At 40.6% G+C, this 14,074-nt stretch overlaps 1 protein-coding gene across 3 annotated transcripts in view; it reads right to left on the minus strand.

The window, feature by feature from the left end:
• LOC118422647 (uronyl 2-sulfotransferase-like) overlaps positions 1 to 14,074 on the minus strand; it is a 43,430-nt gene that overhangs the window by 21,519 nt on the left and 7,837 nt on the right. For all 3 annotated transcript variants that reach the window (XM_035830307.1, XM_035830305.1, XM_035830308.1), the window contains 2 exons: positions 13,358 to 13,519; positions 246 to 325 (listed from right to left, as the gene is read on the minus strand). In XM_035830307.1, coding sequence (XP_035686200.1) covers positions 246 to 325; positions 13,358 to 13,519 — 242 coding nt within the window. The remainder of the gene's footprint in view (positions 1 to 245; positions 326 to 13,357; positions 13,520 to 14,074) is intronic.

A 14,074-nucleotide genomic window follows, 5' to 3' on the forward strand; every position in this document is an offset into this window, starting at 1 on the left:
CCCTGCACATATAGCCTAATCTCCAAGCAGATGTAAGTACTAGTATATGGCTGACTCTCAGCAAGGGGGTTGAATAACTTGTTCTTAGTGTTTTACACCTATTTTTTTTGTCATATTTTGTAGTCTTTCCTAGTATTGCACTCTCTAAAACAGACACTAAAGGAACACTTAGAATTATCCAGATCCTTACACCTGTACACATCCCTATGTAACCTGCCCCACTCCACCCACACACATAAACTTACCTGGTGAAGTCAATGAAGTGGAAATGTCTGTTGTAGAAGAAGGGAGGAGATATCTTGTCCACATGTTGAACCAGGGCAATCTGGGTGAGGAAAAAACAGAGATCAGCAAAATAGTAATGACCAGGATGCAAACTTTTTGAAATGCAAAATAGATCTAGTTACTGATTAGTTAGTTATACTTATAGCCAGGGCAAAGTAGTGCAAAGAAAAAGTATCTTTTTCCTAAGACAATACTCATAATGATATTCCTGTAACTAATTGTACATGTAAACCATTGACACATCACGGGGTTCATTGCAGATGAGGTTGCAAAGCTAAACAAAGCTTCTTTAGTTTAGACACAAGAAGTTCTAACAGGCCTTTTAGGCACGATCTAGACACAGTTTTTCCCGATATCGGCAAGCCTACAACCTCTCGCCGACAGCTTTTTTTCAGCGTCTAGATGGAACTGTAATATCGCCATAAAGATATCGGGAAAATTTCTCCCGAAAGGTCCGGACCATTCGCCCGATAGCTTAGCAGGGGTCCCCGATAGCTTAGCAGGGGTTCCCGACAGCTTCCGCGCGAGTGTAGATGTGTCCCGACTTCGGGAGGACTCATTAGCATATAACACGGTCTCATTAGGCTATATAGCTGTTTATGACTGCAAGCGCCACGGGTGTCCCGCGGCCAACGTTCCAGATCCCTCCCGACATCTCCACAGATATCGGCAAAAACTATGTATAGATTGGGCCTTAGGCATTTTTTGAGCAGGATATTCCATAAAGGCATCTTGAAATTCCCAAATCCAGCACAGATGTTCCTCCCAATACATTTATCACCATTTAAAACTGAGTCAAGCTGATTATGTAACTGAGGGGGACAAAACTGCGGATAAAGTCATAGTCAAAACAGCTCAACTGTGATTTATGCATGGATTTACTGTGCAGATAAAAACTTGATAGTCTCAGGGCAATAATCCGTCACAGTGATGCTTATAAATGATGAATTATTACCAGCTTCAGGTCTGCACATGTAAGTCGTAACTATCAGAGTCTATGCAAGCTCTTTTTTTAGCTGGAAATGCCCATCAGGTCCTGCAATCTGCAATCCTAGGGCTTTCACAGCCAAGGAGCTGTCATTTGTTCTCTCTCCTTCTTATGAAAGCTCCTTGCTGCACATTACTTTCTCTCCATCTGATGAAAGCTCCTTGCTGCACAGTACTTTCCTGACAGTCGTATTAAAATATATTCAACAACTGGCAATTCGGCAAGCTCAAGAAATAGTATCATTTTGAAGCTATGAAGTATTTTATGCCCTACTATGTCACAGAGAATGAGTGTTTTGCCCAAGGAGTTTTCATGCCTTATGAGTTGTGTGACTGTACATGTACACAAGAAATATCTTCCCTGTGGCTATCTATCATATCAGAAACACAGTCTTTCCTGCTTCCTGCTACAGTTCCTTGTAAAAAGGATGTGTGACCTGGTGTATTGGTAGATTTCAGGATTTTGTATCATTTATGTGAAGGACCATTAACCTAGTTTAGCTTTTACTGTTTTAGGTCACTGCATTTCAGGCTTGTGTGCAGTCACATAAAAATCACACCTTTATCAGATAAATCAGACTATGTGCATATGTTACTATGTGCTCTTTTGCCCCAAAGTAATGCAGACTTCAAGCTGGAATGCTTGTAGGCAGATACTAAAAAAGATGTCTAGTCATCAGATGATAAATCATGTGCAAATAAAGCCAAGGTCTCTAGGGGAGAGATACATGTATCATTGCATCTGCAACAGATTATTTCATGGGCCATTGACTCCTACTGGCCATCCCCACACAGTTCATCAACAAACATAGTAATAGGAGAGAGGAGCAAGCCAGTAAACATCCTGACTACTACTATATCTCCGCAACTCAACCTCTGCATGGAGAATAGAGAGGAGCGACCTGTAAAAATCCTGACTACTACTCTCCAAGCAGAGGTTAGGCCCTGGCTGCTTTTGAAACGTTTTTTTTAGTCGTTTTTATCGGGCTTTCTATTTTGTCATTTTTTTTTAAGTACGCCAGCCAAACCAAAGTTAGGTTTTGACACAGCAAGATAAAAAGAAAAATAGAAAGCCTGATAAAAACGACTGAAAAAAAAAACGTCCCAAAAAAAAAAAAGAAGTTTTCCACGAAATCGTCTTCCGGGAGGGACGTAAAACGGGGGTCCCGTGCTCGAGGAGGTGCCTCGACCACGTTAAACAGCCTCATTACTCATACTTTGGGTACCTACTGGCTGGCAAAATACACCAGATGATTATTATTATTATAAAAAAACAGCCGGAGCCTTACCTCTGCTTGGAGAGTACCTGACTACCACTAAACACTACATCTCCATGACTCAACCTCTGCTTGGAGAATACAACAAACAAACAAACATATCTGTCCACAAAGAGCTGCTAGAACACTGGTGCAGAATCCCTGTAAGCCAGATCAAAGACCCTCCTGCAGTGGCGGTGGCACCGGGGGAAGGGGGGGGGGGGGGGCAGGGGGGGCGGCTGCTTATCTCCCCTCAAACAAGTAGTGATAGATACTTGTGAGGATCAGGCAGCAAGGCTTAGTAACGAGGAAAGTTCGTTGTGTGTGTATGTGTTTGTTTGTTTGTTTGTTTGTGTGTGTGTGTGTGTGTGTCTGTGTGTGTGTGTGTGTGTGTGTGTGTGTGTGTATCTGTCGGTGCGATGGATAAATTTATGTTATATTCTTTTCTGACAAATAGTTGAGAAGGGATTGCTCTTTTATGTTCCCTTGAGCATGTCAACTTGGCTAGGTTCAGCCCGTTATGCTGTTACTATCGCTAACCATAGACTCATGTATAAATCACATAATTATAGTAAAGGTAGTGCTGAAGATTTACTGCATTGTTTAACTAAGGTACTGTAATAATAATTTCAGTTATGGTATGAACTTAGGCACGCAAAATTGAAAGAACAATATAAATCATTGCACACATACACACAGACGCAGAGACAAACACTGGACCTGTGTCCTCAGTGGCTATGTCTACTGTATTCCTACTAAATTCCTGGGTTTTTTTCAATGTACTGTAATGTATGTTCACTGTTTTCACGGTGACGACTGTAACGTGAACTTATCATTACTGATAACAAATAATTCACAGACTTTTTTTATGTGCACTTGCCGCAACAGTGAACATTTAGTTCCGAGAACAAGTTAAATTTTCTCAGACCGTGCAAGTCTGGTACCGAGAAGACAAAGTGAATTACAGTATACAACAGCTATGATGAAGTCATAACTTTAAAGCTGTATAGTTGATATTTGCAAGGCCTGAGTAGTTTGAAGTTGAGCCATTTTGGTTTGATTCAATATACGGATGACATCCGTGTGCTCATCAATTTCTGGCCTTTAAAAAAAACCAGAATTGTACCATACTGTGAGTTATAGAAATCAGCTTTAATATGAGCATATATATGCCGTAAGTTGATTTTTAAAAATCGGAAAACAGATATACTGCATGTAATGGTATAGAATGATCATAGTTATTCCAAACGACAATATGAAACAACAAAAATAAAGAATCTGAACAATTCAGTATCCAATACTTTGTGTGTCCTGTCATTTGTTTCTAACCTAACTGACATTTTATGTTAAACTTTCATACAGAAGGCAACTAAATTGTTTCACGGGCCAAACTACAATACAGTTTTAGTATTTTGATAAGAAGAAAATTTCAAACTTGTGGACATACACGTCCGACAAAACATCCACATTTTCATCATCCTCTATTATTATAGTTGATTTTAGCTCATGTTGCAAAGTTGAGGGGTGTTTTGAAGCCATTTTATTTAGGCCGACTTTATACAGACAACACTTTCATAGTCGTGCGACTGTTGTTGTCGACAACGTTGCCGGCGACGATATTTTTAGGCTGTCTAAAGAGGATCAAAATAGTCGTGCGAGGGTTTTTATGGAATCATCGTGCGACCACCTCGGACCCAGTCGCGCGACCCTTCAGCGGGGGGTCCGCGACGATTCCTCACATGTCTAAAGAAAAATCGTCGCCGGCGACGGGACTGGATCATATGCTAATAAGCCTGCAGCATGTTTTTTTTTTCTATTTGAAAGGGCATTTTTCTCCGTAAATGTAAATGTAGTCAGTAATGGAAACGTATTTTTGTCATCAGAAACTGCCTGTTCCAGCGCAATGCCCCGCCATTAGTGGCTACATCCTTCATGATACTAGTAGTAATCTGTAATACCACCGGCGGCCACGAAAGCTGGGTTTAATTCCAGATTTTACCGTCTCTGTGTCATTCTTTGTTGGGGACAATATTTGTTTGCAAGCAAAAGAATAGTAATCTGTTGCATGACGAAAATGAAGAATTCTCCCGCCATTTTTAATTTGTAAGCAAGAGGTCACTGTGGGTCACGCACGCACGCACCGCAGTGGAGTCCTGCGCCGCACGTGTCCCGCAATACTCTGAACGCATGTCTAAAGAAAACCGTTGCCCACACCGAATAGTCAATAACAGTCGCGCGACTATATAAGTGTTGTCTGTTTGAAGTGGGCCTTAATGGAGGTACTTGCTGGACAAGTTGTGAACATTCTACGCTAAAATTTTTGATCAGAAATTTCATTTTACTCATTTTAATGAACTGAGGGAAGCAGTTTTTAGTCGTTTGATAACCATTACATGTACTGCGTTTAGTTTCTGTCAGTCTGAGTCTACAATTAACATTCCATCTATTGTAAACATAAGGCAGAACTGCTTTAGGGAAGGGTTGGTATTATTTTCTTTATTTGATTTGCATTCCAAAGTTGCATCTTAAGTTAATGAAAAGCAAAGTTACGAACACACACACCTTAAGGCGTTGTGGGGTGTTTAAAAGCTACAAGTATATTTCTAAGTCTACAAACAAAACTTGAAATCACAGATGTCCACACACAGACAACATGTCACAAACCTCCATTGTTCTATCTGAATGATCGGATACTCTTGGGGAGTGTATAATCAAGATTCCATTTATTGTTCCGACAGAAGTGCTTCGGGCATTTGAGGGTGTGTGTTATTGTCTTCATTACTCTGTGACCGGAGGGTAACCTCTGTCGACAGGTTATCGTGATCGGCGTATGTGTGCAGTCTTCGAATGCTGTTATAATCAATGTAATAATTTCAGATATCACCCCTACGTCGTTCGGTATACTGACCCAGGCTTGCGTTATTTTGGCGTGTTAGGCATTGCGGTAACCGGTTACCGCCAAGCAGATGTTGCTTGATTTTCTCAGATCGTTTTGTGCACGTTGTTTTTCCAGCTGTTCCACAGTTTTTTAGTGTTTGTGTATGCGTTAGTGGTAGATTCAGATAATTTGAGCAAACGTAAATGGATTTGATTGTCAAAAAGGATTGTCAAATATGATTGTGAAACATTTGTTGTTGTTTTTTTATCTGCACCTGGTTAACTACTACTGACAAGGGGGGTCTGCTTCACAGTTGTGTTGTACAATGCTGGTAGCTATCTGGTATGATGACAGAAGTATACATCTTTATTATCGAAACAATTTTATATTCCCGTGAATTTGCTTGATAACTTTACACACCCAAGCGTTTGGTGTGCTATCGGCTTGCATGTGCTAGACAAAAAAAACCTCAACTTTTGGAGCCCTTGGTGGAAAGATGAAAATGGTTTATTTCTACAAAAAAAAAGAAGACTTCGACTTTACTATTAAAGAAGCACAGTAGTAAATCAAACTTGTTAAGTAGGGAGTCGGATATGTTGTGTTGTTACCCGACAGAAGAACCGGATGAAACCGGTTTTCTCTTTTGTTTACAAAGACGCCATTTTACTTTTTGGGACCTCGTTCAAAATTTCTAAAATCATCTATGGGAGAAAGTGCACTAAAGATCTTGTAGAATTATCGATAGCTTAAATCTTGCAGACACAACAAACTGTACAAATAATTTGCTACAGCCAAGAAGCTTTTATCAAGCAAGCTTCGTTCTCTCTCAAATTTCGCGCCCGGGAAGACAACAATGGGGCCACGCCAGCTCATTTCCATATCACTGCCGTCCCAGGTAAGTTGTTGCTGTAAGAACGTACGGAGGCGAGAACAAACCGCTCTCAGTGGCGGCGGCACCGGGGGGGCAGGGGGGGGGGGGGCGGCTGCCTCCCCGAAAAATATGTTGGGGGGGCGTCGCCCCCGCAGAAAATCAAGCTGAAACCTTGTGTATTTTTTTGATGATGGAAATTTCATTAAATCAAGCTTGTCTAATGGGAAAATTTACGCCCGAAAACGCAAGAAATGACGTTTCAGAGAGTCCCGATTTCAAAATTTCGCCAGTGTTCCCTTGTGACGGCTCGCATCTTTGGCCATGTCGGCGCAGGACAATATGTTGCGGGAGCGTTGCTCTTAAAAACCTTTTTAACTAATAGAAATTTTACTATCGTACTATACTTGGTTTACAAGCAGAATGTGGGCCTCAAATGCAGGAAATGACGTTTTAGGCGGTCAAGATTTCAAAATTTTGTCCGGACCTCCCTAGCGATGACTTGTGCCTCCGGCGCTCACAACGACATGGTGAAAATTTGTTGAGGCGTGGGTCATTGCCCTCAAACATCTCTTTCATTCACAAAAATGACATTAGATTTAGCATAGTCCCTCAGCAAAATTTGTCCCCCAAAATACAGAAAATGGCGTTTCAGAGGGTACACATTTTGAAATTTTCCCAGACCAACCTTGCGACAGCTTGCACCTTCGACACTCAGAATCGTGAATATATTTTGAGGGCATCGCCCTCGCTAAAACCATGTGTCTTTCTAACAGAATTGTCATCAAATTTAGCTTAGTCTGGCAGCAAAATATGCGCGCCAAAACGTAGGAAATGGCGTTTTAGAGGGTCAAGATTTCAAATTTTCCCGGGGGAGCATGCCCCCGGACCCCCCTAGGATGGCCGCGCCTCCGGCGCGACTGGTAGCGCCTTCGGCGCTACATGTGCCGTACAATTCTGTCAGTAAAAGTTCGCCCCCCCAAACGAAATTTGGTGCCGCCGCCTCTGTCCTGTTATTTTTCAGAAGTAACAGATGGTCAACAGATTTAATGGTTTAATCCACCGGCATAAAAGGATTGCTAATAGCTCAGCCAACAAAACCGATCTTCTGCGGAGCCTTCTGGCCCATGTGTGACTTTTGACACAAGTGCTACAAGTACACAAACATGACAGGGGGTATGGGTTTGTTACTAACCAAGTGGAGAATCATCTCTGAATCTTTATCAACAAAAGTTCTTACAACTCATCTCCTCGAACTTATCAAGCATCACATGCCTTCTATACTTGCAGATATACCACAGCACAGTAATGTATAACACAACACAAGTCAGGTATTACCTCTTCAGAACACCCAAGACTGACTCACTGAGCACAGTATGTGCCATGATCATGCACGCACCATAGTGAGACATTCATGTGTGTGTGTGAATTATTTCATGGTACCCTTGGTGCCAGTCAAGTTATAAAAACTCATCAATAACTGTTTCTGTCACATGTCACACCAACCTTAACTGACCATCACATGTTGTAGGAAAAAATAGCACCTTTTTGCTATATTCTTGACTGCACAATATAAAAAAATGTGGCGGTTTCTGACTGGGCCCAAGATCTGATCAGAAAGCCTCAGCAATGTATCAGCTGGCTCACAGTGATTGAACCCCAGTGTTACACATGCACCATATGAGGACCATTCCCAACCTTCAAACATTAGGAAATTACCAATAGAGATATTTTACTACTATAACAAACAGGCTGCTAATAAACAAAGTAGCAGTATCACTACAAATAGTTCAGCTTGATCTGAGCATCATGGAAACCCCCTCAGTCCTCTTATTTTGCTGGAATGTCCCCAAAAATGGGAGGGGCACCACAGGAATCAAAAATAAACTGTGACATAAAGTTGATAGGACCAGGTCAGGTCTCCGCTGGCCATCAGACATGTTATGTGCCTCCATTCCTGGTAGAAATTAGAAGCAAATGTTGGTTTAGTGGGGAATGTGAGATGGAAGACCTCAATGACTTTTAATGGGATAACTTTAGACCAGTTGGTTCGGATTTGGATGGACTTGAAAGCTACAATATATCAAAGATGATGGTTGTGTTAAATAGTATATACCCCATACTTTTTTTAGAGTGGCAAAAAACAATTTAAATTAAACCATGTGCAAACCATGTGCACTGTTGTCTGGGACTTGGCCCGCAGGATAAGTAAACATATTTCTAAGAAGCCTTCCTCTATCCAGGCCTTTCCACAGAGAGAAATGAATATAAATAATACAAAATTGATTTCCATTTTCTATGAATCCTGATATCTAGCTAAAGAAACAGCACGGTGCAAGTATGATGTGATTTACTTTGATCTACTGTAAAATATGACCATTGACCACCATGTAAGACTGGCATTTGCGATATGTGCAACTTTCTCTTGCGTTGGGAGTTATGTAGTTTAAAAAGCTTACTTCATGACTCTGTACCAAGTGTAATATCATCAAGACCTTTATAACTTTATCAGATCTTTGGGAGCATACTGTAATATGGATGGAGTCCTTAGGTAATAAAGAGATGGGTCCTTGATGACATCGTGAATACCATATGTCACCCTCCCTGCAATCCTCTGCCCAAAGATATCATAATTAATCAATAACTTTTAATTAAGTTGGATATCACTATCTTGCTCAAGTTACTGCTTAGCTGCTCCATGATCCCCTCAGAAGATATGGTAATATCAATCATTCTGCAGTCTAGACCAGCATATCTGTCATCATATCATTAATTTCATGTACTATTCAGTACATGCAGATATAGATAGGATCACTGAATGACATCTATGATTTAACAAACAGTTCTGGTCAGGATTTTTTCACATGATACATGAAACTGGAAGGGTTACAAAGTATTTGTCCACCAGTAGCATAATAAAATGGATACTCTACTCTCAAAGTTGAGGGCAAGGTGGTATGGATCTTTTTTTCATTGGGATGTTAGAATGAAAGTGTGAGACAAATGTTTTTGACTGCCACCTTCAGACATCATAAAATGCAACAACTATACATACATTTTCTTTCCTGTTTTCATATATTCATCTACCTGGGATACTAAGGTGTGCATTAGAATCAAAAGTCTACACTTCTGACAGCAGTTCCCACAGGGGTTTTACATTCTGAACCTTACCAAGGTACCAGACTAGCAGCAGAGACTTGGACTAACAGACACCACAGAAAAAAAACTTGATAAGAAGGAAAGTTTGCCAAAAGAAAGTAGTTGTCGTTGGGTGGTCCTCGAGTTCATTATCTAGTTGAAGTTTAGATTGGTCACTGCAAGATATCTACCAATTTCACTAATTGAAACCTGAGAGCATATGAAAACTTGCCAAAAGCAAAAACCTTTAAAGTTCAACTTGTAAATTTCCCCTCCCATCACTTTTTGAAATCATTGCAATGATTTGAAGACGATTTGATTTGAAGTGACAATTTGAAGATGAAGATTTGATCCAGAAAAGATGGCCTACTTCCCACTATTTACAGATATTTTGAGATTTAAAAATATTCTGTTGAAGATGAACAATCATACAATTGCAAAATGGAAGATAATTTAGTATAACCAGCTTTAGACTACCGGTATGTCCTAAGAAGAAACAACTTTCTCTGGAACTTCTCAGCTTCCACACCTTGGCAGCCCACTGTGCTCTTAGACCTCTTCAGGCACTCCAAGGCTGCACAGTGTGACCTTGCTCTGTGACCTCTCCCTCAAACCTATCTTGATACAGAATTGGAGCCAAACTTGACAAAGAATGTTGACAAATTTCAGGAAGAAACAGTCCCCAGAGTATAAATCACTGGCAGTTTCTCCTTGACACACATGTAAGTTAGAGCCTGTCAAATGGGTTAGAGTGTGCAGAATTTTTGTGCTCATATCAGAAAGGGATACAAGTGGTGTAAAAAGACAGAAGATTTGGCTAAAAATGTTATTCCTGATGTGTGTCTTGACAGCATTTAATCGTTTACATTTCAAGAAGCAAACTTGAAGCAACTTTTGTCATTTGCTACACAACTCTATCCCTATCTCTATATATTACTGCCTGTAAACAACTTCGATAATAATTTATTCAGTTTTACCACAGTTGTGGAAGGATTGACATAACAGTTGACTATCACCTTTTAAGATGTCAACCTGGGGGCCAGACTGTAAGATTTGATCCAATCACACCGGAAAGAACTCCAACTCTTTTTGATAAGAGTGGTGGGTTCTTTAACATACTTGAGGTGTGGCTCTCCCCGAAGACGAGACCTCCATTTATATTTTTTACGTCCTATCTGAGGGACGGCCTTTGCCAAAGCTAGGTACAAATTTTCACCTGAGTGAGGTGAGGAAAGTCGTGTAAATTGACTTCCCCAAGGCCACAAGATCGGTGACATGGCAGGTTTCGAACTCCAGACTTCTTGGGCCCAAGCCCAAAGCACTGCCATTACGCCACACTATTACGCCACATGATACTCTGTTCAACTGTAGGATTATGAATGTCTCGACAAGAAGAAGCAGACTGTGTAATTTCTGTGGGAACCTGTATGATAGAAAATACCCTGCAATTTCTGTCACAACCTGCTGCGGACAATCTTTTCTTTGAAACACCAAGAACCAATTAGTTCCCAATCATCCAGAGGGAAAAATAGACTGTTTCAATCTTTATCCTTGGTTCAATAGAGAACTAGGTTAGAAAGACTATAAATTAAATCTCCTTTGAACCCCACCTATTGCTATGGACAGGTCATGATTGGAAAACTTTTGTAAAACTCAAAATTTGTCCCTAGAATTCAAATCGATATTGCTCCCTGCAAAACCTTTCAGTGCTACAGAGAAAGTCACCTCTAAACTTATCATTTCCTTAGAAATCTATGTAAGAAAAGAAACTTAATTAAATTTCCTCCTTTCAACAGTTTCTATGGCTACACACAACTCATTGTTTCCTTGAAGGTTGTGTGACACCTAAAGCTTAACACCTGTGGTCAGTCCTTGTAATTCTTGATGCTAGTTCATCAGTACCATACTCTTGTTTCAACAAAGCAGGCAATTAGCTCTGGTCTGCCTGCCATTTGTACCCTATCTGGTTTCAAAGTTTGTTTTCAGAGTATTGGCCCTCCCAATTAGATTGGTGTTTTGGCAACTTTTGAATGTGGTGGGGGGTAACCCCCTTTTAGCTGCCACTGCCCTATCAGTATCTGCCAATCAAAATGAGGAATGAGAAATCCAAACTCCATTCCTTCCAAATGATGTCAACCATCTTCATATCCAGTACTTTTTTTATCAACAAAGAGTATCCATGACAGCTGCTCAAAAGAAGTTTGTTGACAAGTGTCATTAGTGAGCTATACCATTTTAGTTACAGGAAGTTCAAATATAGTGTGACAGTGCCAATAAGGTATGTGGCACTTGGGTTTATGTAACCTTTGGAGAATGCTGTTTATGGTGTGATGGTGGCCTGCTCTGGTAGAAGACATCAGTCCCTTTTCGATACCATATCTCAGGGATAAACAAGTCCACTAGCCCTATTGTCCAGGGCAAGTGAAAGTGCTGTTCGGGCAAGTGCATGTCCTACCCCACTTGTCCGATCGGGCAAGTAAGATTTTTCCATTGATTTTAGTGCAATTTTGATATACTTGTTACTTTTTACAGTCATGACATCAAGCAATTGTCTACGGAGAATTCCATTGCTGGAAGTGAAAATGCATATCTACTAGCAACAGTGACATTTGAATTTTGGGCAAGTGAAAAATTGGTTCAGGCAAGTACATTTTTTATGTGTTTGCCCGATAGGACAAGTGGATTTTAGAAAACTTGTTCAACCCTGTATCTCTCTTGGTAGTTCTCAACACATAAGTTTTTACACATAGTTTGTACTTGATAGTTGTTGCTTTTTCATGCAAATAAGGTGTATTTAGAGGTTAATCTTCAGAAGCTTATTTTTGTCCTCTTGATTTACAAAGGGGATGCTTTGCAGTCACTTCTACCACTTCTGATAGTGATAGTGCTTCAAAAGTTATACAACTCTTCAATGCAGGTACAGATAGGTGACCAAGTACCTCCTTTGTAATACCTTAGAGGGGATTGTTTGACCTAGTAAAAAGGTCTGTTGGATGCTCACAGTCCCACCATAGGCCAATTAAGACCTGAGATATATCAGTATTTCAACTGAAGCAAGCTGGTGACCTAAATACTCATGGATCAAAGCAGATTTTCCACATGGTTTGAGGTCTGTACTAGTTGTGTAGTACCTTAGTTTAACCACAGCAGTAGATTAGTAGAGCATAGCCAGTGTCCAAACATTGTATTGGGACCCTTTAGCTGGCCAAAAGCAGCAATATGTGTATTTAGGCAGGGGTGAAACTTGTTTTGGAACCAAAAAAGGACATACTATTGATTTTATACTAAATAGGAGAGCACATGTGAGACTAACAAAAAATCGGGCACTGGATTACCATCACTAAAAATCAGTTTAGAGATGGTTTAACAAAAATTACACCATACCTGACCATCCCAATTCTCCCAGCTGAGGGTGGAAGTTATGTATTCTCCAAGCAGTGGTTACATTCTGGGAGGAATAGTAGAAGCAGCCATAACTTTTTTCCATCTGCCTCCCAAAATCGTGACTATATTTCCCCTGAACATATCCTCTGCTTCGAGATAATAAGCATTAATTTTGAGTTAGCCTGGTATCCAGCCATATTTTTATTCATAGCTCCTGAGTCTCTCCTGTATTGCTCGTTAGTCAGGAGCTATAATAAATATTTCCAATAAATATGCTGGATACCAGGCTAGTTTTGGGTGACACCAAAGTCAGCAGTGAGAAAGGAAAACCTACTCTCCAAGAAGAGGTTAGGCTCCGGCTGGATTTTTCTTGTTTTTAGTCATTTTTATCAGGCTTTCTATTTTGTATTGTTTCTTGAAGTCCGACAGCCAAAGGTTTTGACAATACAAGATACAATGGAAAGCCCGATAAAAGCGACTAAAAAAAAGTTTTAAAAAAACAGCCGCCGGAGCCTAACCTGTGTTTGGAGAGTAGGAAAAACCCAAGAGGGCAAGACTCACCTGGTCAGGGAGGGGGAACCTGGTCTGCGAGTGCACGACCGAGGGATCCTTGGCGAAGTTGAAGCCATTCTTACTGCTCAGGACACTGAGGATGGTGATGAGACTGCGACTGCCACACTTTCCCACACGGTTATACACCAGGCGGCCAAAACCATCGTTGGTCTGGAAGTAGAGACAGAGAAAGGTACTATAGACTACAACAGAAAAGTGGTCACTTCATGATGTAGCCTGATTAAATCTCGCTTATAGCAGCCCCGGGCCCGCCAAACATCCGCCGGCGCGGGAGGGGCCAGTTACAGCCCTGGACAGCGGAGTTTGTGTTACACAGACTATTCATGATGGAGTTCTCCTACAAGTTAAAACACTGATGTTTCTGGTGAAATATCTTTCCAATTGTCTTCCCAATACCTGAAGAGGGAACAGATAGTTTGCTATGCTTTAGATTTGATTTATATTTAAATGTGTTGTATTGAGGCCCTGTTTTCACCTGAAACATCAGCAACCATAATACATGTCTTGAGAAAATGGAGCAGACAGAGGAAGCTGTGGCTCTCTAACCAAAAAAACTATTCATAGCTCTCCAAAAATGTAGATACATGTAAACGTTATGCCTGTATGTTCACTACCAAGAAACATTTCTAATTCAAAACAGATGGAAAATTTGAATCCCCTAGAAAACCTAATTATAAATCATCGCCATTGATGTCCAAGGATAGC

Source organism: Branchiostoma floridae, chromosome 9, assembly GCF_000003815.2.
Source record: "Branchiostoma floridae strain S238N-H82 chromosome 9, Bfl_VNyyK, whole genome shotgun sequence".
Taxonomy (NCBI): domain Eukaryota; kingdom Metazoa; phylum Chordata; class Leptocardii; order Amphioxiformes; family Branchiostomatidae; genus Branchiostoma; species Branchiostoma floridae.